General features: G+C 37.9%; 1 protein-coding gene across 13 annotated transcripts in view; it reads right to left on the reverse strand.

Moving 5' to 3' along the window:
- Nucleotides 1–25,165, reverse strand: part of ABCB11 (ATP binding cassette subfamily B member 11) — an 87,812-nt gene that overhangs the window by 52,713 nt on the left and 9,934 nt on the right. For all 13 annotated transcript variants that reach the window (XR_011528393.1, XR_011528396.1, XR_011528394.1 and 10 more), the window contains exons 2-10: nucleotides 24,363–24,465; nucleotides 23,293–23,314; nucleotides 20,279–20,330; nucleotides 19,161–19,399; nucleotides 8,342–8,429; nucleotides 7,068–7,201; nucleotides 5,219–5,390; nucleotides 1,975–2,099; nucleotides 233–407 (exon numbers count right to left, since the gene is read on the reverse strand). Coding sequence is in view for 8 of the 13 variants with exons in the window: in XM_070580074.1 (XP_070436175.1) it covers nucleotides 233–407; nucleotides 1,975–2,099; nucleotides 5,219–5,390; nucleotides 7,068–7,201; nucleotides 8,342–8,429; nucleotides 19,161–19,399; nucleotides 20,279–20,330; nucleotides 23,293–23,314; nucleotides 24,363–24,438 (1,083 nt within the window). In the remaining 5 variants the exon portion in view is untranslated. The remainder of the gene's footprint in view (nucleotides 1–232; nucleotides 408–1,974; nucleotides 2,100–5,218; nucleotides 5,391–7,067; nucleotides 7,202–8,341; nucleotides 8,430–19,160; nucleotides 19,400–20,278; nucleotides 20,331–23,292; nucleotides 23,315–24,362; nucleotides 24,466–25,165) is intronic.

Here is a 25,165-nt window from a genome sequence, read left to right on the forward strand (position 1 = left end):
AAAATCTTCAGATAATTGGAAATCATTAAATCGCTGGTCTCATCAATTCAAATGCTCAGCATCCCTTTACTATAACATGTATAAGTATTGCTTGTTTCTGCAGATGGACTCCATCAAATCATCGATGCTTTCCTCTCTCCGACACTAAAGGACTAAACAAAATGCCTTAACTGTGGCCTTTTCTGAGATGCCAGCAGGAAATGTTACATCTGGTTCATGAAGATCAAAGTACCTGGACAAGGGTTCCTGCCGTATATTCTCCTTCATCCAGGACAAGTTTGGAGCCATACCAGAAGGCCAGTGCATAACACAAGAAGATGAGACACCACATGAATCCAGTAAAGAATCCCATCACTATCCCTTTTCTAATTCCCCAGCGCTGGGCAAACACAAGATTTTTCTCATACCTGTGAAGAGAAAACATTTGAGTCTACTTCAGCAGCAGCTGCAGCTGCAGAGCAAGTTAGAATGTTACAAGTCCCCAATGTAGCAGTTTTACTCAATGATTACAAAATCACCCCAAACACAGAGCAGCTTTAGGGAAAAAAAATGGCAATAACTTCTGTGTAGTTATTTAAAGTTTGTTTCAACCTGGCAATGAAACGTGTTGAAGGATGATGCCTTCTAAGAAAGTCTCATAGTTGATTACTTTTTGGATCAGTACAACAGTGTAAGCTTTGTGCCAAGAAAAAATTTCCACACAAATGCTTGGACATGAAAGACCTAGTACTATTTGTGCTTGAACTGTTTTATGAAGTCACAAGACATGCTTTCTATCTGAAAATGATGCACCTGTTTGCCCCCCAGGTTTGAAACTAATGTTTGCACCAACCCATCTGCCCTGTGACCAAGAATGTTGTGTTGCAACATGACTGGTCAGGTTCACAGCCGTGGGACATGGATAACTTTGTGGAAATTCAACCCAAGCACTAACCTGCAGTAAGTCTGTGATTTAGCCGTTAATAATGGGCATTGTCTTAAAACTCAGGCATTCTGTAACTTCCTTCCTATATCTCAAAAACTAAATGCATGGAGAACTTTCAATATTTCATAGGACAAAACTGAATGTCTATCCTATGTTTGTTAACATTTTTAACCGTTTAAACCACTTCTTTTATTAAGAATAAAAGATAATATCTTTCATGGAGGAGGGAGTATGCTACTGAAATTTTTTTATGAGAAATAATGTACTTTTACTCCACAAACCGAAAGAAGCAAAAGGAAAAAAGGATAATTAGGGATTGTAAATTCTGTTCTCTTTTTTATTTGGTGAATTTGGTGGCAATTGAGAATAACATTGGACTAGATCTACAACTCACGAAATAAGGGTTTAATTAAGTTGGTGGTTATTTTATAAAATCAGTCCCTGGCACATGCTAAGTGCTCAATAAATACTAGGTAAATGGAAGAATAAACAAAAGCAAATTTTTGACATCTGTGTTGTCACTAAGGTTTTTATTTTCATTAAGAATTAATCTCCTAGAATGATGGTCTACAATATACCAATGCTAGATTTTGTTTGATCAAATGGAAATCTTATCAGACTTTATAAAGAGCATGTAGTACAGTAGCTGAATAAAATACATTGAATAAAAAAAATTCAAAAAATGTGTGAATTGCAATTTAGATCATGTAGGCTTTTCCTTAATGGCAGCAAACAGTGTTACAGACTGGCATGAAGTACAGTATGCGTACATAGACATCACCAGAGTTTAAAATAAATATCTAACCTAAGAAGCCTTTCTAAAAATCACCCACTATGACATCTTCAAAAACACATAGCTAAAGGCTTGGGAATCCTTTCAGTGCTTTGACCAATCTAATTACTCTGCTTGGCTACCTCTTGAAAAAAAATCTCCCTCAGGGTACCATAGACCACGGTGAATCTGCCACTTTGTACAAAATGGGGAAGATTCAGGGTAGTATGTGGATCAATGAAATTCAGCAAAGTGGCAGACATTTCAATTAACCAACCTTTCAACCTCTTTTTTCTCACCACCGAAAGCAGCCACTGTTCTCATAGATGAAATGACTTCATCAGCCACTGACCCTGCTTTGGCATAGGCCTTCAATTCATGGTCAGTAAACTTGGACACACTCTAAAATCCAAAAGAAAATAAAATGTGAAGACTAGGCAACTAGGTAAGTCAGCCTGCCACTCAGTGATTCATTTAGCAGAGCAAACATATGGCATGGTTTAATGCAAGACTAGATTCTCACTGTAATAGAATTTACCGAGGAAAGAATTTGGTCCAAGTTGATTCATGTTAAGCCCCATCCGTGAGAGTTTGGTTGTTGACATGTAAAAATGAGTCCATTAAAAGTCAGCCCCAAAACCTCTCTCACAGAGTAAGTCCCAAATAGGACATTCTGTGAGACCACAGTGTTTCCGTCGTTATGCTAATAAAGGTTTCAAGTCAAACCATGGTACATTTCATTGCTATTGGCCAAAGGCTGTTGTATAATTTACAGACAAACACCAGAGGCAAAGATGGGAGGCCCGTGCAGGCATCAAATTGGTTAGAACACAGAATGAGGGAGAGGTTCTGAGCATGCAAAGACAAGGTGCTGCAGAGGCCATTCCACAGGAGAGAGCTTCAGATACATGTGACACTATTTCTACTCAACTGGAGGGGTTTAACTAACTAGCTTTGCTTTTTACAAAAGGAAATAAAAAGCACTTAATATTAAACAAATCGCTTTTTCTAAATTTGGACTTGGATTAAGTCCTAGTTGGAATTAACCACTAAAGAATTCCCTGGCACAGATTAGGAAAGAAGGGGAAGAAGCAAATATTGGGGAAGATCAGCTAACTCAGAAACCTAAAAATACCCAGACTAAGTACCCAAATGGGAGTTCATTCTCCAAGAGTTTTTCCAAACTTTTAGCAGCAAAACTCTTATCAAACAAAATCTTAAACAGAATTCTAAGATACAAAATAAGTAAAAATAGCCTTTTACTACAATATATTTATCACACAAGTCCATATTTTATAAAATTTGGGAATTAAAAAGGCAACAATAGGGAAAATGAGGTTATTTTTATCGACATTAAAGTTTGAATTTGGGTGTTATGGATGACTGCAGTTTTTATCACAATCCTCTTCTATTTTATTTCTGAAACATGTTTTAGCAGCACAGTAAGGAGAAAATTAAGTGGTTGTGAACGATAATCTGTTTTTGTTGTAATGGCATATTCAATAATCTCAGGATACTTCAATTAAGCTGATATAGCTTAAAAGATGCGTATTGGGAAATGTCTAACAATTGCTCACATTTCTCATTGCAGGGATAAAAGTCAGACACAGGCATACAAAACCCACAACAGAGGCTGGCCCATGGCCCAGTGGTTAAGTTTGTGTGCTCCGTATCGGTGGCCCACGGTTTTGCTGGTTCAGGTCCTGGGCGCCGACATGGCACCGCTCATCAAGCCATGCTGAGGCGGCATCCCACATGCCACAACTAGAAGGACCCACAGGTAAAAATATGCAACTATGTACCTGGGGGCTTTGGAGAGAAAAAGGAAAAATAAAATCTTAAAAAAAAAACCCACAACAACTTCTAATGCGTCATGAAGTACACCTCCACCTTTTTTTGGTCCTGCTTTTGAATTGAGCCCAGTGAAGCTGCTTCTATCATTTTACACAAACATGCATCGACTTGAATTCAAGAAAAAACCAGCGCAGAGCTACAGCATTCCAAGTCAGTGAGGCATTTACAAGAAGTTGAAACATGGGCACTTGTCGTGTCAGTTTGGTAGAAAAATTTTGTCTACAGTTTGGTAGAGTTTGGTAGAAAATCTATTGGAAAGCTTGTGTGATGTGGTGGATTGGAAAAAAATAAAAGCTAATATCTCTTTATCAATTAATTCTGTATCAGACACCATGCAAAGTGCATAACATGGGTTATAGCTTGAATCATCAAAAAGACTTTGGGAGATATTATTCTTATTTTAAAGATGAAGAAACTGAAGTTTTTTGGTTTTTTGTTTTTGAGGAAGACTGGCCCTGAGCTAACATCCATGCCCATCTTCCTCTACCTTACATGTGGGATGCCTACCACAGCATGGCTTGCCAAGCGGTGCCATGTCCACACCCGGGATCCGGACCAGCAAATCACAGTCCTCCAAAGTGGAATGTGCGGACTTAACCACTGCACCACCAGGCCGGCCCGGAAACTGAAGTTTTGACCAGTTAAATATATCTTTCTTGAACCAGGTGGTACAGCCAGGTGATGACCTAGTTAAGTGGAATGAGCTTTTTGCTGTTGTCACTCTATATTACCTGGGAAACATTGGATTAATATCGCCAGTGGATCGTAGAGAATATTTGGCTGGAAAATATCATCACGGAGATTGGTACCTGTTGCTCAATGATGTGTGAGTGTGTCTGTAGCGTTTCTCTTGAATTCTGTTCTTTTACAACTTATTATTAGTGTGCCTGGCCCCATGACCTGCTATCTACTGTGGCTGCTCTAAAAGTAAGAAATAATAATTTCTCAGTTCTTGGGAGAGTTTTTTAACTTAGATAACCCAAAATTCTTACTCCTACACTTTGTCTTGGCCTGCATACCTGGGGAAAGGAGGCCGGGACCTGGATACTGCTCAGGACGGATCAGGTAACCTCTCTCTCAAACTGATCAGATGGAATGGAGAACACAGTGTGATTGCAGAAATCTCTTTTATGTGCGTGTTACTGATCTGGGTATGTTTATTGGGCCTTTTTGAAGGGAGCATCTGAGCTTGGGAGACCATGGGAAGCAATGGGTGTATTGCAGGGGGGGCTGGGATTTGAAGTCAGACTCCTTTGACCTTGAATCCTATTCTGTCATTCGCTAGCTGTGCAGTCCCAGACAAGTCCCTTTATCTCTCTAAGCCTCCATTTCATATATTTAAAATGATGTTAATACTTTATAAGATTGTGGCAAAGATTAGAGATAATGTATAAGAAGCCCCTAACACTGCCTGGCAAAGCAGTAAATGTTCAATAAATGTAGTTGTTATTGCTATTAATACAATAATACTTATGTTGTTAAAGCATCATTAGTCCCTAATCTATGGAAGATTATTTGGTACTGGGGAATAATCAAACAAAATAAATCAAAATAGTAATAATGATGTTGACTAAACAAACTGAGGAGAAGAGAATCAAGCTTCACATTTTTTACTGTTTCTGGGTGCAAATGTCTTTCCACAGAGAAAAGTGAGAACACATTCTTACCAGACCAATGATGGCTGCTCCAATCCCAATGAGAGGGCTGACAGAGATAATCACCAAGGTCAGCTTCCAGCCCTGGTAAAATCCCAGCAGGAATCCACAGATGCTTGTGGTCATGCGCTGAATGAAGATGGCCATTTGGTCGGCAATGGCATCATTGATCTTATTAACATCACTGGAAACAAGAGGCTTTGATCACTAAAACTGGACTTGGTCAATTCAAATGTCTTGCTGAGGAATCTCAATCTTTCCCTTCCAAACATTCCCATCTCTGTACTCCATTACCCTTGGGAAACATAGCCTCTCACATCTTAGAAAAGTTGCTGCAACTTGGGAAGTTATCAAGCCTCTCCCCTCATAGGCAAGTAAGTTTGTCTTTAACCCAGTTTTCCCAACTAATGTCCATTTAATGTTGTCAAAGCCTTTTGGAAACTACTTTATGCGTCTCATTCTTTCTTATAGCTGATTTCCTTTGTCCGTCTCGAAGGCCCTTCTTTCCTTCTTTATACGTGCCAAATTCTTTCAGCCTCAAGGTTCTCCTCACACGTCACCTAATTCATTAAACCCTATAAACGCCCCAGGAAGAACTAACATCTTTCTCCCTGTGTTCCCATAGCAATGTAATTAATCTGTATACGTGTGTGTGTATGTGTATGTATAAATTACTGCCGTCTGCTTAGGGGCAGTATAGAATAGTGGTTAAGAACACAACTCCAGAGCCAGACTCTGAATTTGAACACAAGCTCTCCTTAGGCAAATTACTCAACCTTCCTGTGCCTCAGTTTTCTCATCTGTAAAATGGGGATAATAACAGAACCTACCTCAAGGAATAGTAATGAGGATTAAATTGGTTAATATTTGTAAAGCATGTATCAGTGCCTGGCATATAGTAAGTAATTAATATGTGTTAGCTCTGATTATTTATTTACTTGCACCTTTTATTCTTCCTTCTAGACTGTAAGTTCCTTGAGATCAGGAGTTCTGTCGTCTATCTTTGTGCCTTGTATAGGGTAAGTGCTTGAGAATATTGGTTGACTATAATTGCATTAAATTCATATTCCCAGCAACATTCTCATAATCTCTTGTCCAGCTGAAGCAAACAGGGCTTGGGTCTTGATAGCGAAAAAAGGACGTAAGACATCACCCAGAGATTAGAAAATTGTATTCTAGCAGGGTTAAGTATCTGTTCAAGGTCACAATAAATAAGGGACAGAATGAGAGCTGGAATGTAGGAGTCCCAACATTCGGTCTGCTTGTATTTTCACTGCACAGTCTTTCATGGGACCTCAAAGTTCAGTTCAATAGGCTTCAACAGTTTCTAATTACTAAGGGCTCGTTCAGAATTAATGGGGGGCTATTAATAACCCAAACTAGTATTTAGGTGTAAACTGAACTTAAATCCAGTTTTCAGTTTGACTAGTTCTCAAACTATTTTGGATTTCTTTTTGTTTTTTGTGTGTGTGCAGAAGTTGCCTCAACAGGCAAAGCAAGATAATTAGTTCTAATTGTATTGTTTTTCTTACAGACACGTAGATTGTGACATGTCTCAATTTCTTCTTTTGAGTCCAAACAACCCTATTTCTTTTAACTCTCTTCCATAATACTTCGCTTCTAATATTTTAATAAGGAGCCTACAAACCAAATTATAGTATCCTGGCGCTCAATTTTTAATGATCACATTTGATAAGACATTACCTATGAAAAAGCCATGCTACCTACAAAAGCCCAACTTAAGAGACAAAACATATCAAAAATAACTGAAAATGTGTTTCCAATTGTTATGTAATTTAGAAACAAGGATTTTATTATCAAAAAATCACACATACATTAAAACATCCTACTAGCTACTTACTCAGAAAATCTTGTGCTCAGCTCTCCCACTGAATTGCAGTCAAACCATCCTATTTCCATTCTCATTATTCTTCTAAAGTAAAATTTTCTTATTTTCTGTACCTGACGAGCTGCAGCAATTACCCAAAAGCATATCTGGAAACAGAGCAAGGACTGTTTAGCATCATGATGTAAAGAATATTCGTTAATTCCTTTTCTGTTTTCAGAAGAAAACATTTTCAGTAACAGTTGCAAAAAGGAGGAACGTAATTCGCAAAATGCCTCTTCTTGAGATCTAAGTCTGAATTCTGGCATCTGCTACCAAAAGTGGAGGTGAGCAGAACAACTGTGAACAGGAAAGCCAGGAAATTTGGGTTTGAATTCAACTCTGACATGTTTAGACTTAACTTTATTGAGCTTCACTTTCCTCATGTGTAAAATAAGGCTCACAGAGCCAAAAAGTCAATTATTGCTCTTAAATCACTATTTTTCCATGCCACTTCTGAGTCAACTTTTGCCTTGGAAGGCGTGCCAACAAGTATCCATGCATAGTTTTCAGGCTGTTGGACAACGATTTTCAGAGAAGGTACAACAAAAATTATAACATATGCAGGGAATCGACTGAGAGTGTCCCCCAACCAAGCAAAATAAGCCTGTCGTTAAAACTCTCAAAGTCAGAACCGGAAAAATGGATTCATTTCTCTTTACAACTAACACTAACTTCCTGGAATTCTTGAATATATAGGGGTGGGAAGATTCATTATTTTTTCTATAGAGGAAGGAAAAAGATGAAATACTTTTCTTCCTTAATAAGGGTTAAGAAACTCCAAGCCTTTCCATGGCTTAAATCTAGAATATGCTCTAGATTCGGTTTACAGAATTGGGGTTGGACTCTAGCAACGTTTGGTGAGACATTAGCATTGAAAGAGGAAAAGAAAGTAACGCTGGCTTTCCTCCAACCCCCCATGCCCCGCTTTCTCCAGGCTGCCCACTCTCCCTCTACAGACACGCCCACAGCTATTTCTGAGTTTAGGAGCAAGGATGAAGTCAGAGGGCAGGGAAGAACAGGATGTTGAAACTAAAAGTCTATTCTCCATCTCCCTAGACTGCTGCTGGTATCCTCCTCCCCTCACTGAGAGGAAGAACCTGTCCCATTCTCTCACGTTCCCCCTGGAATTAAACTGTAGTCCTTAGGGCTTCCGAATAATTTAAAAGTTAAAGAGTACCCTTTGGATTTCATTGTAGTGTCTTTGAACCCAGATGTTGATCTATAAATAAAATGGAAGTGCTACTAACTTGCATATATCCTGTGATAAGGACGGTGACAGCGACTACAGCATAATAACTGGCAAATCTGATCATTTCACTTTCAATGTTCAGCAACCTTCAAAAGAGGGGGAAAAAGGTTAAGACTCACAAGCAGGATCAAGCTACCAAAGATTATACTTGTGAGTACAGAAGAATTTAAAATATATGTATTATATATTTCTATTTAATATTGGTAAAGCATTTTATCTATGTCAAACTATAATCAATCCAACCAAATCCCTAAATAAACGTTATGGTACCAATCACAGCAAAGATGCTTACCTGCTTCATTTTTATAGGCAGAGGTTCTAAGGTTGTAAAATAATTAATTGGTGGTTGTTGGAAGCCGGGGGACCCTAGATGGCAGCCCAGTGCTCTGTCCACTCAGGCTCCTTTCACTCATGCTTGTTACGCAGTGCTAGAGCACTCATAGCCAGAGAAAGTTATTAAAAAGCCAGACAGGTGTCTGAAAAGACCCTGGTAGAGAGATGTGTGCTGTAAATCAGGGTGTTTACTGTTACCCGCTCTAGGAATCTAAACCAGCTTTTCAACTCCTCTATATCAGAGGGACACTGTGAGAAATGTGTGTCATCTTCCCACAGAGGGAGAAAAACACTTTATTAGCCCAGTCTTTCTGCTGATTGCAGCCCATGAAGCTTCATTCTCCAGGACAATTCCTAAGATTGAAGCCAAAGAGCTTGTGGGAAATAGCAAGAAAGCTCTACAGCATTTTTCCAGCACAACTATCACACTGCAGCCCAGGGTTTGGGATTGGCAGGGGCAGGGAGGGGAGGAATTATTCTGAAATTGTGATACCGACCCTGATATCAGTTTCCCCACATTAAACCCAGCATATATGGGGTTAAAACCAAAACACTCATTCCCTGCTTACTCTCTGCCTTCCTGGCTCCAGAATCCGCTATCCTCCATGGAGATAAACACCGTCAAGGACAAGCACCTGGACTATCTCCTCCCCACAAAGAGATAGGGGCTGGTGGGAAAGCTGCTGACCAGCAAGGTCACGGGCTCCCTCCTCTCTGCAAGTGTCTCAAGGCCAAAGACAGGCTGATGGGAAAGCTCCGACCAGCAAGGCCATATGCTCCCACTCCCGTACCTAAAACCCCAAATAAAAACCCTTCCTTTTAGGTTTTCAGGGAGTTTGGGATTTGAGCGTTAGCTGCCCTCTCTCCTTGCTCAGCGCTGTGCAAAAGTAAAATTCCTACTTTCTTCCACCACACCCGGTGTCAGAGATTGGCTTGCTGCGCAACGGGTGAGCAAACTCACTTCAGGTTCCATAACAATTGCTTTCAGGAAATTAGGAATTTTGCATTTAGAAAATTAACATATTGGTTGATGAGAATTCTGCTCCTCGGGGACAAGCTAAATCATATAGAGTCCACTTCTTTAGCAAATCAGAAAGCAGCATCTTTAGCATAGATGTTCCCATCCTACGTGCTTCCTGCTCTCAGGCCTTCCTTTGTGACCCAAGCTTGAATTGTTCTCTCCCTCTGTTGAACTCAGACCAAATATTGAAGTATAATACAGAACAAGCTATTATTCCACAACAGATTTTATTGCCATCTTGCACTATTACTCAATATCTTTACTGAATATATTTTTATTGAGTATATTTATGTTTGTCTTGCTAGTAAATTGCAAGCTACTTGAGGGCAAGAGCTAGGTTTAAGCTGCTTACTCACACTGCCCGAATCCTAGTACAATACCTTACACACAGTAGGTACTGAAGAAATGTTTGTTGATTTTGCTTTGACTTTAAAAATATTAATGAGGAAGGGAAATAACTGCCTTGGTCAACCTCTCTGACAATCTCCAAACCAGCTTATACATCTGTGTTCACCACATTCCCAGCCTTTCATGATGATTCAGGGGACTCAGAGAATGAACAAGACCTAGAAAATCATACACTTATATATAAATATCCACAATCAGAGGCTCTTATAAGAGCTAAGTACCTCCACAGAGAGTGTATAATGTAATATTACCAGTAAAGCCTTCTAATATATAAAGTAGTCCATACTCTTTGTCTTCTGTTTGTGAAATGAAATTTGGGTGTCCCCAAAGGGAAAACTATGAGCGTTTATCAAAAAGTTTACTTAGATTTCCTGCAGTGCATTCATTCTACAGACACTCTAAGCAGAGGTGATAAAGCGTCTGTCACAAAAAACACAGCTGCCAGTTATGAACAAACTTAGGCAGATCGAGAGTCCTTGGTACTCCCTTAACCCCTGGCTACCACTAAGCTGTTGTCTATTGCTATAGTTTTGTCATTTGAAAAATGTTATATAAATGGAATCGCATAATATACAACCTTTTGGGATTGGCATTTTTTCACTCAGCATAATTCTTTCAAGTTTCCTCCATAGTTTGCTCCTTTTTATTGTTAAGAAGTATTCCATGGTATAGATGTATGGCAGTTTGTTTAACCACTCACCCCTTGAAGGTTGTCCGGATTGTTTCTAGTTTTTGTCTATTACAAATAAAGCTTCTATAAACATTTGTGTACGGATTTTTATGTGAACATAAGTTTTCATTTTTCTGGGATAAATCTCCAAGAGTAGACTTGCTAGGTTGTACAGCAGTTCTATGTGTCATTTTTTTTAAAAACCTGCAAAACAGTTTTCCAGGGTGGCTGCACCAGTTAACGTTCTCATCAGCAAGGTGTAAGTGATCCAGTTCCTCCGGGTCCTCACCAGCCTTTGGTGTCACCACTGCTTTTTGTTTTAGCCTTTCTGATAGATCTGTACTGATATCTCATTTTGATTTTAATTTGCATTCCCTAACAACTAACATTGCTGAACATTTTTTCCTGTGCTCATTTGCCATCTTTACTTCTTAGTGAAATATCTCTTCATGTATTTTTCCCATATTCTATTTGGAGTTTTTTAACCATTGAGTTTTGAGAGTTCTTTATACATTCTAGAGCCTAGTCCTTTGTTAGATATCTGATTTGTAAATATGTTCTCCCAGTCTGTAGCCTGTCTTTTCATCCTCTTAACAGTGTCCTTTTGCAGAGCAAAATTTTTAATTTTGATGATGTCTAATTTATTAATTCTTCCTTTTATGGATTGTGCTTTTGGTGTTAAGTCTAAGAGCTCTTTGTCTAGCCCTAGACCTGAAAATGATCTCCTACATATTTTTATAAAAGTTTACAGTTTATTTTTTACATTGAACTTCATAATTCATTTTGAGCTAATTTTTGTATAAGTTCCTTTTTTTCCCATGGATGTCCAGTTACTCCAGCACCATTTGATTAAAAATTTGTCTGTCCTCCATTGAATTGCTTTTCTACCTTTGTCAACAATCAGTTGGACATACTCCTGTAGGTCTATTCCTGAGTTCTCTATTGTGTTCCTCTGTCAATAATATACAACTTTATTACTGTAGCTATATAATATGTCTTGAAATTGGGTAGTTTTTCCCTCAGACACTATTTTTTTTCAAAGTTGTTTTAGATATTCTAGTTCTTTTGCCTTTTCATATAAATTTTAGACTAATCTTGTGTACAGTTACAAAAAAATCATGCTGAGATTTTGATAGGAATTGTATTAAACCTGTATATCAATTTGGGGGATATCTTTACTATATCTTTATATCTTTATCTTTATTATAGTGAATCTTTACTATACTGATATCTTTACTATATTGAATCTTCCAATTCATTAACATGGTATGTCACCCCACTTATTTGTCTTCTCTGATTTCTTTCATCAGAATTTTGCAGTTTTCAGCATACAAGTCCTGTACATGTTTTGTTAGATTTACAGTTAAGTAAATTTTTTGAGCAATTGTAAATGGCATTATATTTTGAATTTTGGTGCCCACATGTTTATTGCTAATTTATAGAAATACTAGTGAATTTTGTACAGTCACTGACTTACAATGGTTTGACTTACGATTTTTCAACTTTATGATGGTGCAAAAGTGATATGCATTCAGTAGAAATCACACTTCGAATTTTGAATTTTGACCTTTTTCCAGCCTAGCGATATGCAATACATATCTCTTGTTTGTGATGCTGGGCAGTGGCAGCAAGCCACAGCTCCCAGTCAGCCATGCAACCAGGAGGGTAAACAACCAATACGCTTACAACCATTCTGTGCCCAGACAACCATTCTGTTTTTCACTATCAGTACAGTATTCAATAAATTACATAAGATATTCAACACTTTATTATAAAATAGGCTTTGTATTAGACAATTTTGCCCAACTGTAGGCTAATGTAAGTGATCCGAGCACGTTTGAAGGTAGGCCAGGCTAAGCTATGATGCTTGGTAGGTTAGGTGTATTAAATGCACTTTCAACTTAACGATATTTTCAACTTATGATGGGTTTATCAAGATGTAATGTGACCATACATCAAGGAAGATCTGTTTGTTTATCTGGTATTTTATGTCCTTGCTGAACTCACTTATTGGTTGTAGGAGATTTTTGGAGATTCTTTGGGATTTTCTATGTCAACAACGTCATCTCCAATAGAGTTGGGTGCACTTCTTCCTTTTAGATCTCTATTCTCTTTTTCTTGTTTTTGTATTTAAAAAAATTTTAATTTCAATAAAAAACACATAACATAAAATTTAGCAACTTTACCATTTTTAAGTGCACAGTTAAGCAGTAAGTATTAGATCAGTATTCCTTCTATTTCCTCTCCTTCCTTATTGTACAGGCTAGAACTTCGAGTGCTATGGTGAATTATAGTGGTGAGAGCATATGTCTTTGCTGTGTTTATTTTCTGTTTTCTGTTTGTTTTCTCCCTTTTTTATTTCTCTGTTTCCTTTCTCCTGCTTTCTTGTGGGCTACTCAAACAGTTTTTAGAATTCAGTTTTGATTTATTTATAGTGTTTTCAAGTGTATCTCTTTGTATAGTTTTTTTTAGTGGTCCTCTAGGAATTATATTATAGGCATACCACTTATCACAGTCTACTAGCATCGTCATTTTACCAGTTTGAACAAAGTATAGAAATTTTATCTCTCTTTACATACCTTTACTCTCCCCTGTTAATAATACAATTGTCTTTAATATTTCCAAATAAATCTCACATCAGACAATGTTATAAAAGGACCATATCAGACAGGGTTAGAGTTTTTGCTTCCACTATCAAACATAATTCAGAAAACTCAAGAAAAGAAGAAAAGTCGATTGCATTTACCCATGGTTTTGCCTACCATGTTCTTCCTTCTTGATGTCCAAGATTTTATTTTAAATCATTTTCTTTCTGTTTACAGAACTTCCTTTAGATCTTCTTTAAAGGTAAGTCAGCTTACAATACTCTTTGTTTCCTTCACCTGAGAATGTCTTGATTTCCCCTTCCATGGAGACGATGGTGAACGTTCTAACTCTCTGACACTATCTGAGCAGGAAGGGGAAAGAGTGCTTCATTACAGTAAGGATGGTTCAGGCCTCCACATGTTCTCGATTGACACCACAGGGGTGGGGTAGGGGAGAAACACAGCAGAGGCTCAGTGCCACCTGACAAGGGTGGAGGGCTAGGTTCCCAACTCAAGCTTTGCTGGCATGGATAGAAGTGAGGTTACAATTTTTTCCTGTAGTATTTCTGTAGTGCTGGAGTAGAGTAGTTATTGTCTGAAAGTTTTCTGTTAGTCTGCCTCTTTCTGATCCATTATCTAGAGAGAGCAGGATTTTGTTGGGTCTTTTGTGGACTGAACTCATTATATTTCCAGGTTGTAGCTTTCCCAGCACCCAATATAGTAAATATGAGGCCTAAAGAAAACCTAGGGAACTCAGAACCGTGTCATTACTTGTGTCTTGAGATCTCTAGTCAGTCTGCCTCTTTTAGTCACTTTTGAGAGTATTACATTTGTTTTGTATATGTAATAGGTTAAACAATCCAATCAAAAGGCAGAGATTGTCAGACTAGATAAACAAGCTCCAACTATAGGCTGTCTACAAGAGGCACATTTTAGATTCAAAGATACAAACAAGATGAAAGTAAAAGGATGCAAAAAATATGTCATGACAAAGAGCAACCATGAGAAAGCAGGGGTGGCTATACTAACAACAGACAAATAAACTTTAAAACATTATTGTTAGAGATAAATATCATTTTATAATTATAAAAGGATCAACCTATCAGGAAATTATAACAATTATAAAAATATATGTACCTAGCAACAGAGACCTAAAACACATGAAGCAAAGTCTATCAGATTCATGGGAAGAAATAGATAGTTCAACAATAATAGTCAAAGACCAACTATTCCACACTTTCAATATTGGATAGAACAACTAGGTGGAAGATCAACAGGAATAGAAGATTTGAACAACAATATAAACCAATTAGACCTAACAGACATCTTCAGAACACTCTACCCAATAACAGCAGAATATATATTCCTCTCAAATGCATGTGGAACACTCTTCAGTATATACACATGCTAGGCTATAAAATAAGCTTCAATACATTTAAAAGAATTAAAATAATACTAAGTATGTTCTATGATCACAATGGAGTGAAAGCAGAAATTAATGACCAAAAAATTGAGGACTTTCACAAATATGTGGAAATAAAATAGTACAATCAGAAATAGCCAATGTGTCAAAGAAAAAATCACAAGAGACACTAGAAAATACTTGGAGATTAATGAACATGAAAATGTAACATATAAAAACTTATGGGATGTAGCTAAAGCAGTTCTTAGAGAGAAATATATAACTCTTTTTGCCTCTATTAAAAAAAGAACAAAATCTTATACCAATAACCCAATGTCTCACCTTAGGTCACTAGAAAAGAAGAGAAAACTAAGCCTAAGACAAGCAGAAGGAAAAAAAAGTAAAGACTGGAGTGGAAATAAATGAAATAGAGATAGAAAAACAATAGAAGATGCTTGATTCTTCAACTCCCCCATCCCAAGAACTTTAACTTGATCACATCTGCATAGATTCTTTTTTCCACATAAGGTAACATTTACAGATTCTAGGAATTAGGATTTGGATATCTTTGGGGGCCATTACTTAGCCTACTAGAGCTACAATCAAAATATAGATAATAAGTGTTGGTGAGGATGTGAAGAAATTGGAATTCTCATACACTGTTAGCGGGAATGCAAAATGGTACAACCACTTTGAAAAACAGTCTGGCATTTCTTCCAATGGTTAAACATATAGTTACTGTATGACTCAGCAATTCCACTCCTATGTATGTACTCAGAAGAATCGAAAACATGTGTCCTCACAAAGCCTTGTACACAAATGTTCATAGCAGCATTACTTGTAATAACCAAAAAGTAGAAACAACTCAAATGTTTATCAACTGATGAATGGATAAACAAAATGTATTATATCCATACAATGAAACATTATTCAGGAATAAAAAGAAATGAAGGACTAATTCAGGCTATAACATGGATGAACCTTGAAAACATTATGTTAAGTTAAAGAAGCCAGTCACAAAGGACTACATACTGTGTGATTCCATTTATATGAAATGTCAAGAAGAGACAAACCTACAGAGACAGAAAGTAGATTAGTGGTTGTCTAGGGCTGAGGGAGGTTGGGGAATTGTGGAGTGATAGCTAAGGGGTATGGGGTTTTTTCTTGTGGTAACGAAAATGTTCTGAAATTGATTGTGCTGATGGATGCATAACTTTGTGAATACACTAAAAAAAATTGAGTTGTATACTTTAAATGGGTGAATTGTATGGTATGTGAATTGGATCTCAATAAAGTTGTTTTAAAAAGTGTATGGTCTTTCAGTGTCTAACTTCAAAATAGTGCTTGAATGTATTAACTAAATGTACGTTGCTAAGAAAATAGACTGAAATCCAAGAGAAAGTACAGATTCAGATGAGTACATTGACACAATCATTTGTGGGGCAAGTGAGGCCATGAGCTTCCCAATGGCTATGGTAGTCAGCCTCCAAGGAGCCCCTAATGATTCTTATCTCTTGGTATTCACACTCTTGGTAGTCCCCTCCCAAACTGCACCAGGGTTGGTCTGTGTGACCAATAGGATGTGGCAGAAATAGTGGTACATCACTTCCACAATTAAGTTACAAGACTTTGTGGCTTGCATTTGAGTTTTTACACTTCAGTTGGATAAAATAAAAGGAAAATAAACTGCATTGTGATATTTAGACTTCCCCTTATTTCATCTTCTTTTATTCTTTTACCTTATTGATTAACTCTTCTGAGCAAATAAATTCTAATAAGCAAATCAGGAGGCCTGATGTTCTGTAATCCTTTTCAACATTATTCACTGAGAGCCATTTGGAAGGCTTTAGCTTAAAAATTCCATCCAATGGATTGTAATTGATATGTGGAAACCAATATATTGAAAGAGAAAAACAAAACAATCTCCTACCATTGTACATGCATTCTAATGTTGATAAAATCATTGAGTTGCTTTATGTAGTCCAAGATTAATACATCTATTACAATAGGTGCAGAAGTTTACTTTTAATATACCTTTTCCAAGAAAGAAAGTTGGGAAAGAGTTGGGCAATTTGGAAGGCATATTAACTATTTACAGGTAGAAAAATGTCCTCTCCCTTCTCCTTTGTCCATCTCCTCTGTCCTCAAGTCCATTTTCACAGTGATTTTACTACATAGAAGCTGAACAAACATTTATTCAGAACAGCAACAAACAGTATCATGTCAGTTACCATAATAGCTCACAATTAAAGTATTTAACTCATCAAAGGAGTTCTTGGTAAAGCAATGGCCTAAGAAAGGTGTGGGCCACACAGTTCCGAATATCTCTATGAATTTTTTTTTAAAAAAAGACAAATGCCCATTTACTTCATGTGAATTCTGCCAAAGCCAATGAATTTCTGAAAGTCCCTCTTTGTTTTACACTACTTGCTCACCTTCAAGTGTACTACTACCCAGTAAGAATGAATAAAGTGTGAGTAATGCGCAGCCATACTGAATTCCTTTCTAATGGATGCCTATGATGCAGGCATTAAAGGTAGATTCATTCTTTAACTCATCTAATAAATGTTTATGAGCACCCAATACCATGGATATATCTGAAATTTTGGCCCCTCTAACATTTATTTCCAAATTTTAAGGCACAACAGGATATAGTTACAGGAATTTTCCCTTGAAAAATTTATCTTTATCAGTGTTATTAATGATTTGGATCAATTTGCATCATACATAAGTCTGAATGCATTTTTTTTCAAAGGAGGAAGTGACAAACATCACATTTTGCAGTTATTTTACTCTGTAAAAAGCAGTTCATTTCTGTCCTCCAACGCAAATGAAAGACTTAGAAGATTGTCATTGAAGACAGTCTCTTGTACACAAACTGTTCTGAATTATACAGATGAAAAAAACTTTCAAATTTAGAAAGAAACATACATATTTAGATATTAGGAAATTTATTTCTAACAAGTAGGTTTATTATTTTTTAAAGGGAAATTCTGCACATTGTATGTTATCTTGTACTTTTCTGTCAAGCACCAACCAGTTTGCAGCTACATATTTATCTGAAAGGTCATTGATTTAATGATGGTCTCACTGACTAGACTTAAGTTCCACGAAGATAAAGACCATGACTCTTAAGATGACCACTATATCCTTGATACTTACATGAGCTCCTAGTACTTACTTGACATTCAAAAAATGTTGATTGAATGAGTGAATGAATGAAAGACCCTAAGAATAGATAATATTATGGAAGAGCATCAGTGCTTTAGAAGAAATTGTTCATAATCTGGAACCAAGCCTGCTGGTAATTTTAAAAATAAAAGTAAAAAAATACAAATTCACTCGGGGGAGCCATTTTAAGTGTCTTTCTAGCCAGGATGTGCCCAGCCGTTGGCTCTTGAACCTGAGTGTGTGGGTTCATACGTGCAAATGAGCTTGTTCTGGCCCTGAGGCATCATGAGGCAGGCTGCAAAGTCCATGCTATGACGGTGAGTCAGTCTGTGTACGCTACAGACTCACTGATTACAAGGCAGCCTGTCGGGCTTATCACAAGGAGAACAGTAGCACAGTGAGCTCTGACTAATTCTTCACGACTGCCCTCTGTTCAGAGCACCACACCACTCTTCCATAGAAACTCAACCACTGAGACTGGCGGCCCCTGCTCCAAGTCCTGTAGCATACTAATGAAATGCCCCTTAGAGAGAGCCGGCTGAGGATCAAGTGAGTCATCAACCACAGTCAAGAAGCTGAGGAACAGAAGGGAGTTAGCAAAAAAAAAAGGAAGTCTTGGATATGGGACACAACAAGGACTCAAGTGAAATTCATGGGTCAACTTCCTAGTAGCAATAACTATTGGTAGTGTCATCCTCAAGCTTGTAGTCTAAAAAGAGGTTAAAATTGGGTGATGTATTTTTTTTTTTGAGGAAGGTTGGCTCTGAGCTAACATCTGTTTCCAATCTTCCTCTTTCTTTTTTTTCTCCCCAAAGCCCCAGTGCATAGTTGTATATCCTAGTTGTAGGTCATTCTAGTTCTTCTATGTGGGGTGCTGCCACAGCATGGATTGATGAGCGAGCACTGTGTAGGTCTGCACCCAGGATCTAAACTGGCAAACCTTGGGGTGCAAGTGCACGAACTTAACCACTTGGCCACAGGGCTGGCCCTTGGGTGATGTAATTAGTGGCCAATTTCCAATTCCATTTTTTGTTAGGATTTGAAAACCTGTTAGGATAGGAAGAACCTCGGGGCAGAGTAATTTGTGGACATATTGATAAATTTATGTTTCTCTTCTCTCTGTGTTAGATACCACCCCAGCTCAGTCAATAAAGTCCTCTTTACACATTTTGAATTACAATTTAAGATATGAGCAAAAAATGGAAAAAGTAAAAAATATCAGCCTACCCACAACGTGTTGCATTTGTCACGTTCTCGTTGAGGGAGCTGTTGATCCACACTATGGTGTTATTCACACACGCTTTTCCCGGGATCTTGAGTTCTTGTAATTCAACATCATAGTCAACAAAAGCATCTGTCATTGTGCCAAAAATGAGTAGCACGCCTGGATAGGCTAGTCCATGGAGAAATGCACATAAAGCTCCCACAAACATCAGCCAAATGTCACTTGTTGAAGAAAATCGAAACTTGAAAAACAAAAGGATTCACAGGTAATTTACGGGTGAAAGGCAGTAGAGGTCGGAGGACTGCTGAATTTTAGTTACTAGATTCTGATAAATAACAACCAACACCAAATTTTATGGGCATCATCTTAATTGAACAGTCGAGTTCTCACTAATTATATTGAAATAAATGATCATCAATTATCTAAGACATTAGACTCTTACATTGCTAATTCATGGTATTTCTTTCCTAGCCTCTGAATTCATCCTTTTTACCTCAAGAGCTTACTTTCGTTCTTGGCTATTCATCCACAACTTGAGGGAGAAACAATCACTGGCACTGATGTCATCGCCATGTAAATGTACTGTGTGGGCCATTCCGTGAAAGTGTAAGGTGGCTCCCAGAACTGATACTGACAATGAAGAGTGCCTACTTTTGCCTAGAAATGCTTCCACCCCATGTAAATTTGGAGAAAATGCCTATACTCCGAAATTTCTAAAGACTTTAAGAATAAATATACATGATCTGATTGCTATGATGGTTTTCCTTACTAAAATGATCATTATGGGCTTAGCAATTATTTTCCAGGACACTTTCTGATCTATCAGATAGCATTTGTGTGTTTAATCAGCAATATATTTCTAGTTGCTATTCAGCATGTTATCACAGAGATAAGCTTTAAGAAAAAGTGGTCACTGTAGTTAAAAACCTGCCAATATGACTCAAGTTTTAACACTTTCTCCATGATCTGAACAATTCACAGTTGCAAAACCTATGTCATAACCCACAACATGACTAACAAAAATGTACAACTGAAATCTCACAAGGTTGTAATCTATCATAACATTAATAAAAAAAAAAAAAAAAAAAACCTATGTCATAAATCAACACAGTTTTATTACCAATTGAAAGAAGCCAACTTGACTGCTGTTACTTTTCTTCTCATCTTGTAACCTGAGAAGAAAAACATAGGGATTTACAGACCATCTTTTCCAGAACAATGAGAAATTCTGCCTAGGTGGTGATTTCTTTTTTAAAGATTGGCACTTGAGCTAACAGCTGCTGCCAATCCTCTTTTTTTTTCTTTCTTTCTTCTTCTCCCTGGAGCCCCCCAGTACATAGTTGTATATTCTAGTTCTAGATCCTTCTGGTCGAGCTATGCGGGATGCCTCCTCAGCATGGCCCAATGAGCAGTGCTAGGTCTGAGCCCAGGATCCAAACCTGCAAAACCCTGGGACACTGAAGCAGACCGTGCAAATTTAACCACTCAGCCATGGGGCCGGCACTAGGAGGCGATTTTTTGAGTCATTCTTTAGTAAGAAAGAAAGTCTCCACTGGCTGAGAAATTCTTGCCAAACCTGGCATCTTAAAAACAAGCTTTTATTCTTGAAATTTACTTCTTCTAGAGACTTCTGTATAACTATATCTCATGTTCAGCAGAGATTCAATGAGGTTTTTCTGAGAGGTATTGAAAGAAAATAAAAATGCTCTAGGTCTGGCCCAGGGTTATGGTGGTTAAGTTCACACACTCTGCTTCAGCAGTCCACAGTTTGCAGGCCCAGATCCCAGGCATGGACCTACACACCACTCATTGAGCCACGCTGTGGCAGCATCCTACAGATAAAATGGAGGAAGATTGGCACAGACATTAGCTCAGTGACAGTCTTCTTCAAGCAAAAAGAGGAAGATTGGCAACAGATGTTAGTTCAGGGCCAATCTTCCTCACCAAAAAAAAAAAAGTGCTCTGTACTTCCGGTTACAGAAACAAATAACTATTGGACATCAGCCTTTACCCTCGACCTACTTCTACCTACATTTTCTTGTGGGTAAATTAAGGTGGTTGAATTAGCTGATTTAAAGCTTCCTTGTAGCCCTTAAAAATTTGACTACATAAAATAGTATTGATATGATGAAAATTCAGAAAAACTCCCAGACTTCCCATAAAATCGTATTTCCTTAGTATTTCTTATTCATTTCATTTCTCATAAAGTTGTGCTTAATCCTTCTTTGACCTTCTCAACTCCAGGGATCTCTACTTCACCTGAGTCATCTGTTCACGGACATATGTTGGACCTTGCTTTTACTGGGAACCACTCTACTACATTGGCACTCTGGAACTGCCCATGTACCTTGTTTTAGCACTTCCTTCCTCCTTCCACACTTATTTGTCATCTCAGTTGAGACCTGCAGTCCCTTAAACCCTTCATTTACTTACAGTTGCTACACTCCATGAAGATTTTGCCTCCTTCTCCACGCATCTCAGGTCCCACTGCTTGCCATTTGGACCACACTCTCACCATCATCCTCAATCCTTTTCCCCAAATGCTTCCTTGGAAAGTCCATCTCTGCATCCACCCAGCTGTTTGCCCTTCTCCTCCTGAAGCCGGCCTGCTGGGCCTGCTGGAGACAACCTCTCCACCATGTGAACTGATGCCGACACATGCCATGCCTGGCACTCAGCTGCCCTATGCTTCTCTTCTAGCTCAGAGTAGAATGCCAAGTTCCTGCTGAAACGTCCAAGGCCCTCCACAGTCTGGCCAGTTGGCTCTCTGACCTTGTCTCCTCCTACCGTACTCCAGTTCTCACCACCCAAGCCACCTGGCCTCTTTGCTGACCTTTGTCCATGCCAAATTTGTTCCCACCTCTGGGCCTTTGCACTTGCTATTTTCCTCTCATCAGAATGCTCTTTCTTCAGATACCTGCATGGCCAACTCCCTCACCTCCTTCAGACCTTCTCTCAAAAGTCAGCTTCTCAGTGAGGCCTTCCCTGGCCAAAGTCTTTAAAATTTCAACTTTCCTCCATACCATTTTATAACTCCATTCCAATTTTTACTTTTTCTTCCTAGAAAGAAAGTGTTAGATTATCCCTAGCTACTATACTATATATTTTATTTATTTATGGTGATTATTGTGTCTCCCTCACTAAAATGTAAGCTCCTCAATGGCAGAGGTATTTGCCTATTTTGGTCTTTTCTGTATCCTCAGCACCTATAATAGTGTCTGACTACTGATAGGCACTCAATCAATACCTGTGGAATGAGTGAGTAAATAAGTATTGTCTCCATCATTAGCTTGATCCAACAACACTGTACTTCCTCCCACATCCCCACGGATTGCTCCCATTCTCCCCAGCAGATGTATCAAACTTTCACTGTGATCTTCTCATTCTACATTACCGCACCCATCAGAAAATAGATTCAATTCCTCTAAAAAACCAAAGAATTCACTCCACCTTCCTGCTCATCCTCTTTTTACCATTTATCTGAGCCACATCTATTTTCATCTTCTCCCTACCCAGTGAGAAAAGTGTGGTTCTTCTGGGCACAGGCTGACCCTACCACTCCTAGTCCAAAGCTAATGTTACCACATCCAATACCTCCCTCTGCCGTGAATTACTTAAGGTTCCTGAAATACCTTCAACCTCTCCCTTTCACCATCTTTATTTCAGGAGCTTGCCCTTCTGTCTCCCAAGTTAGACTCCATCTAATCCTGCTCAAAGTATGATTAGCTGACATTTGTTTTATATGAGGATTTAAACTCTTAAACTAAAGATAAATATCTAATAATTAAATTTTAGATGTCTACTATTTGCCTATGGGAAGAATTTGGGGTGTAGGGACCTGCCCTGTGCCCATGAAATCAAACTTGTCCAACTTTGCCTCTGCCTGTTTCGATGAGAAATTCTGTGGTGTTCCCAGATGCATAGGGGAGATTAGGACCTAATCCAGAAGGGATATTCCAAAAGGTTTTTGAAATCAAATTACAGTAATGTTTTAAGAGAAAAAGAATGGATTATCTATACCACTTTATAGGAAGTACAATATGCACAAAAATATTCTCTCTGCTTTGTGCCTTTTATAGGAATATTATGGAGTTATTCTAGAAAGGAGGTTGTGTTGTCAAAATAGTCACTTACCTTGAGTTTTTATCATTGCTATCTGTCAGGACAAAAACAATGCATAAAGCAGTTAATAACAATGACAAAGTGCAACATAGTCATTAACAATTTTGCTCTGGAAAAACATTCTTATAAGTTACTTTTATTTGTGGAACATTGCAAAGTGATTATTTGCTTTTACTCCTTTCTCTCATATTCTCTCTCTCCCCACAGTATAGAAGAGGACATTCTTTCAGGTTCAGGACTGCTGGCTTGACTACATTTCTGGACTTTTCTCCAAGATATAAAATATTTGTATCTTCTGACACCAACTGGAGACCAATATTTCTAAATTAGCTAAAGAAAATCTGATTTTTTGAATTACCAAGTAAAACGAATATTTATTTATTGTTTGGTTCTTTAGAAACATGAGAATTTATCTGTTTAAAATTTAGACCATAAACTAACTAGACAATAAGAGGTCAATGACACATCCATGCCAGTAGAAGCCATAAGATTAAGCCACATATTATTTTCTCCAGCATAGATCAGAGCAGATGAGGGTAGGAAGTAAAAGTGGCGGCTCAGGGTCAGGAGTGTAGGGAAGCCAAGGTGCTAATGTCAACCATCACCATGGGACAGCACATCCTGATTCCCCTGGCATTTCAACTTAATTTATTTCAAGTAAGAGTAAAGAGGCATTATAGTGTAGACAGAGATTAATATTTTGGGTGTGGGAATCAGACAGAATCGAATTAGGATTATGGCTCCATTAATTACTAGTGAAGTGATTTTTGCCAAGTTTTTAAAAATTTATCCAACTCTCAGTTTCTTTTTATGTAAAATCTAAAATCACAAGATTTGTTTTCAAAAATAATGACTACTCTGAACCAGCTGTGCTCACTACATGCTGGGTATGAGTGTGTTTTTACCTGGCTCTTTCAGACATTCCATTACATGGATTCTAGGAGCAAACGCCCATGCATGTGTAAGAAACGTGTCCAGTAAGGATCCTACATAGGATTGCTGATTTTCTCTGCCCCTTAAAACTTCGCTAGCTTGTTCCAACCCCTTTGTGCAAGAGATGGTGAGAGAAAAAGGCCACTTACGTGATCCATCTGACTCAAAGCCATAATTCTCCTCTCCAAATTTCTTTACACTGCGAAGAATTACTGAGTCAGACATGGTGATTGCAATCTGCAGGCAATAACCCTATAAAAGAAAACAAGACCAAAAAAAAAATAATTATTGCAATTATTATCTCTTTTCTCTGTAATCAAAGTAGCCAAATGAAAGAATAATTTGGTTCAAGAAATAACCTTCACTAACAATCACAGACAAAAGCAGGTTTTTTTAGTTGGTTAGTAACTCCGTGAAACAGTCTAATTATTAGGAAAGATAAACTCAAACATTGATAATGATTTCTTCTGGTCGATGAATGGATAGTTGTTTTTTATTTGTTGTTCTTTCTGCTTATCTGTGCTTTATGTATTTAATTAATTATTTATTTTTTAACGAGTAAAAATAAAAACCGCTAGAAGGGCACAACCAACTGGCAACATTCTTGGGTTAGTGTAGCTGACCAGCAACGCCCAAATAAATACTGCTGGGTTGCCTTAGTGCTCCTTCGTAAATGCAGCCCCTGCATCCAAGACATGGAGAGCCCAGCAGGGACCAGGGGAACTGCTACCCGATGCATTTTATAAAACAAGCGTGACCTTGACATAAAAACACACAAGATGGTTATAAGAAAAAAATAGAGTTACTTTTGAAAATAGACTTAAAAATTCTAAATAAGATGTTAAATATAATTCATCAGTTTATGAAAAAAATATAATGAGCAACATTGATCCCAGCAATGCAATGATTGCTTAGTGTAAAATATTTGATCATTTTGATAGATGTGGAAAAA

Source organism: Equus przewalskii, chromosome 17 (assembly GCF_037783145.1).
Source record: "Equus przewalskii isolate Varuska chromosome 17, EquPr2, whole genome shotgun sequence".
NCBI lineage: Eukaryota > Metazoa > Chordata > Mammalia > Perissodactyla > Equidae > Equus > Equus przewalskii.